This window comes from Monopterus albus, unplaced genomic scaffold (assembly GCF_001952655.1).
Source record: "Monopterus albus unplaced genomic scaffold, M_albus_1.0 scaffold93.1, whole genome shotgun sequence".
Classification (NCBI taxonomy): domain Eukaryota; kingdom Metazoa; phylum Chordata; class Actinopteri; order Synbranchiformes; family Synbranchidae; genus Monopterus; species Monopterus albus.
Genome location: NW_018127973.1, coordinates 1,139,506 through 1,142,319, shown reverse-complemented (window position 1 = coordinate 1,142,319; position 2,814 = coordinate 1,139,506). Strand labels below are relative to the sequence as shown.

At 39.7% G+C, this 2,814-nt stretch overlaps 1 protein-coding gene across 9 annotated transcripts in view; it reads right to left on the bottom strand.

The window, feature by feature from the left end:
• Positions 1-2,814, bottom strand: part of col14a1a (collagen, type XIV, alpha 1a) — a 147,209-nt gene that overhangs the window by 69,787 nt on the left and 74,608 nt on the right. For all 9 annotated transcript variants that reach the window (XM_020608497.1, XM_020608498.1, XM_020608499.1 and 6 more), the window contains one exon: positions 1,480-1,596. In XM_020608497.1, coding sequence (XP_020464153.1) covers positions 1,480-1,596 — 117 coding nt within the window. The remainder of the gene's footprint in view (positions 1-1,479; positions 1,597-2,814) is intronic.

Below are 2,814 nucleotides of genomic sequence, written 5' to 3'. Positions count from 1 at the left end.
GTTGAGTTGGCGCTGCAGATGGCTGCCTCGGTTCTGTACCGGAAACAAATTCCTTGTGTGTGTAACATACTTGGCCAATAAAGGTGATTATCCTTATCCTTATGTCAGGAACACCTTGAAGACATTTCTTCAAATATGGCACAAACGCCAATCTGGATTCAAGGATGGAGTAATTTATTTTTAGTGGTCAAAGGTCAGTGACCTCACATTTGTGTCATTCCCATGAATTTGACTGGTTGGAGGAGGCATACAACTGTGAAGCAGTAGTTCTAGGTTTACTGTAGATTTGATATAAACCTGTGGCGCACAACAAATAGGCCTCCGAGGACAAATAAAAGGAAAACCTGAACTTGAATAAGGTTGTTCACCATGACCAGACCAGCTCAGGACAAACTAAGTTTAACTAAGGTCTGTATATGTTAGACACTGATTCAAAGTAAAGGCCAAAATATAACAAAAATCAAGGTGCACATACTGTACGTTTTTATTTTGCTGTTTGATTACATGTTTGATGGTTTATGTTTTTACCTCTTCCTTTCCTTCACATCTCCCTTTCGTCCTTCTAATAACTGAGTGAGATAATAAACTGCTTCTAAAGGTCACACTGTGTCTTTATTATTTGTTTTACTTCTGGCGCGATGACATGAGTGATTCTCAGAGCAGTTTCCACCAATGTCATTTATTGGGGAGAGCTCTCATGCCTATCCTATGTTCCTTCCTTTCTGCAAACAGAGATGTCTGAATATTCTTTACAATGTAAACCCCTGCCATGTGAGAGTGACAGAAATATAACGCTTATTTCCTCAGAGATTCACATCAATATAAATCCAGATTATTGTGAAAATTCTATGTAACCAACACATACCATAACCACACACATGCACACAAAACAGGGTCCTGAATGGTCTTGTCTTTGTTAACAATAAACAGAGGAAACATTTTCATGAGAACCGGCTATAAATCTATGGGGAAACATATTCTGAGCCTGGATGTGAATCCAGCTACCTCACCAATCATCACAACACTAGTAAAACCTCTGATTTACTGACAGAACTGCATTCCAGTCACTTAACTGGCAAAAGCTTAGTTTCTAACAACGTGGAACACTAAGACATGTTGGGATGACAAAGAACATCTACTGTAACTGTCAGCTGTGTGCCTGTGCATCCTCCTGCTTGCTCCCAGAAGCTTTGTTTGAATTACACTCTTGCCTGTAGATATTTAGAAGAGGTGGGATCCAAGCCATAATGCAGGAAGCTGACAAAGTTACACTTGATCTGGATTCAGAACAGATACGTCAGTCAAGTTAACACTCAGAGGGAGCTGTCTGTCTGGTGCCACACGAAGAGCAAATCCAATCAAAGCACTAAATCAAGAAACAAACTCACTTTCTCACCACCTTTGAAAACTGACACACATACACATGGACAAACATGCAAACTCTGCCATACAATCTTATGTGACAGTAAATATACTTACTAAGTGTAGACTGTATGAAGAGTCTGTATATTGTGGCATGTAGTAGAGGTTGCCACTGGACACACATGCTGTTGTGACGCACCTGGTAGGTGGACAAGCCAGAGATTCCCAGGAACACTACAGAGAGAGACAGACAGATAGGAAGTGACCAATCTAAAGGATCAATTTAGCACTTTCGTTAAAATTCCCTTTGGAGAAAATTCTCTTTTTGAATTAGTTTGTGTGTGTGTGTGTGTGTGTGTGTTTTCACACAATCTAGCCACTACAGATTCATGTAGAGACATGTGTCCAGGAATTAAATGCAACTACTGCAAAAAATCTATCGAAAAACACAAACATTGTGCAATGTTCAGTAATACTACAATCTATATTCACATTTTATTTGAGTATATTTCACAGTAGTAACCACCTTTAAGCAAATAAAAAGTTTACTGTCCTTTACAATGACTTGCAGTAATGTAAGTTACTGTATGCTTAACAACAGGACTGAGCCCATATTTGCTTGGTTCCAGCATCTTTTGTTTTATCCCACCCCAATGTGAAACAATCAGTGTGTTGGTATCTGACACACTGTTGCCCCTTTTCACATTTTCTAACCATAAACCTCCCTCCACCACCCAGCTTGTCCTGACAACCTAAGACTCCAACTGTGACAGACTCAGACACCCACCCTTAGAGTGATCTGGCTGGATTCACTCCAGCCATGACTCACGTGAACTACTAAGTCTGTACCAAACTATCTTCACTAAGGCTACTTTACATCTCATTCATAGCCTCTATTAGCTGAATTTGGACTAAATGTGTCCAGATATATCAGTAAGTAAACTAATTGGAGAGAAATGTTGTCTGTTTGGTTATTTGGGGAGTAAAATGGTTACACAAAGCTTCATGTGTGCCACTAAAGTATTGACTGACTGACAACAGAGTGAAAACCTTCTATAATTTTCTTTGAAACATAAACTTCATGGTCAGAATTAGGGGTGATATAAGGCTGAAGTTAGGCGTTAGAGGTATTATGTCTGTGTTATGCATCAAACAGAAGTTGACTTCTCTTTTTTGGTCTCCTGATAGCAGAACAATTAACAGTGCGCCATTCATATCAAGTGTAAGTGGCAGAAATGTATCTATATTGGGGTGCAGCTGCAACATTCAGTTGGGTGTATGATCATGTTAGATTCCACGCTTTTTGTCAGAAATTAACCCAATTCTTTTGTTGGAAGCACGAGAAGTGACGACAGGAGAGGACTGTTTAAAATCAACAGAAAGTTTACTGAAAGTCTGATTACAAGAAAGTCTCACAGCGCTGGATTCAGAGAGCCAGAGCTCCCGCAGGAA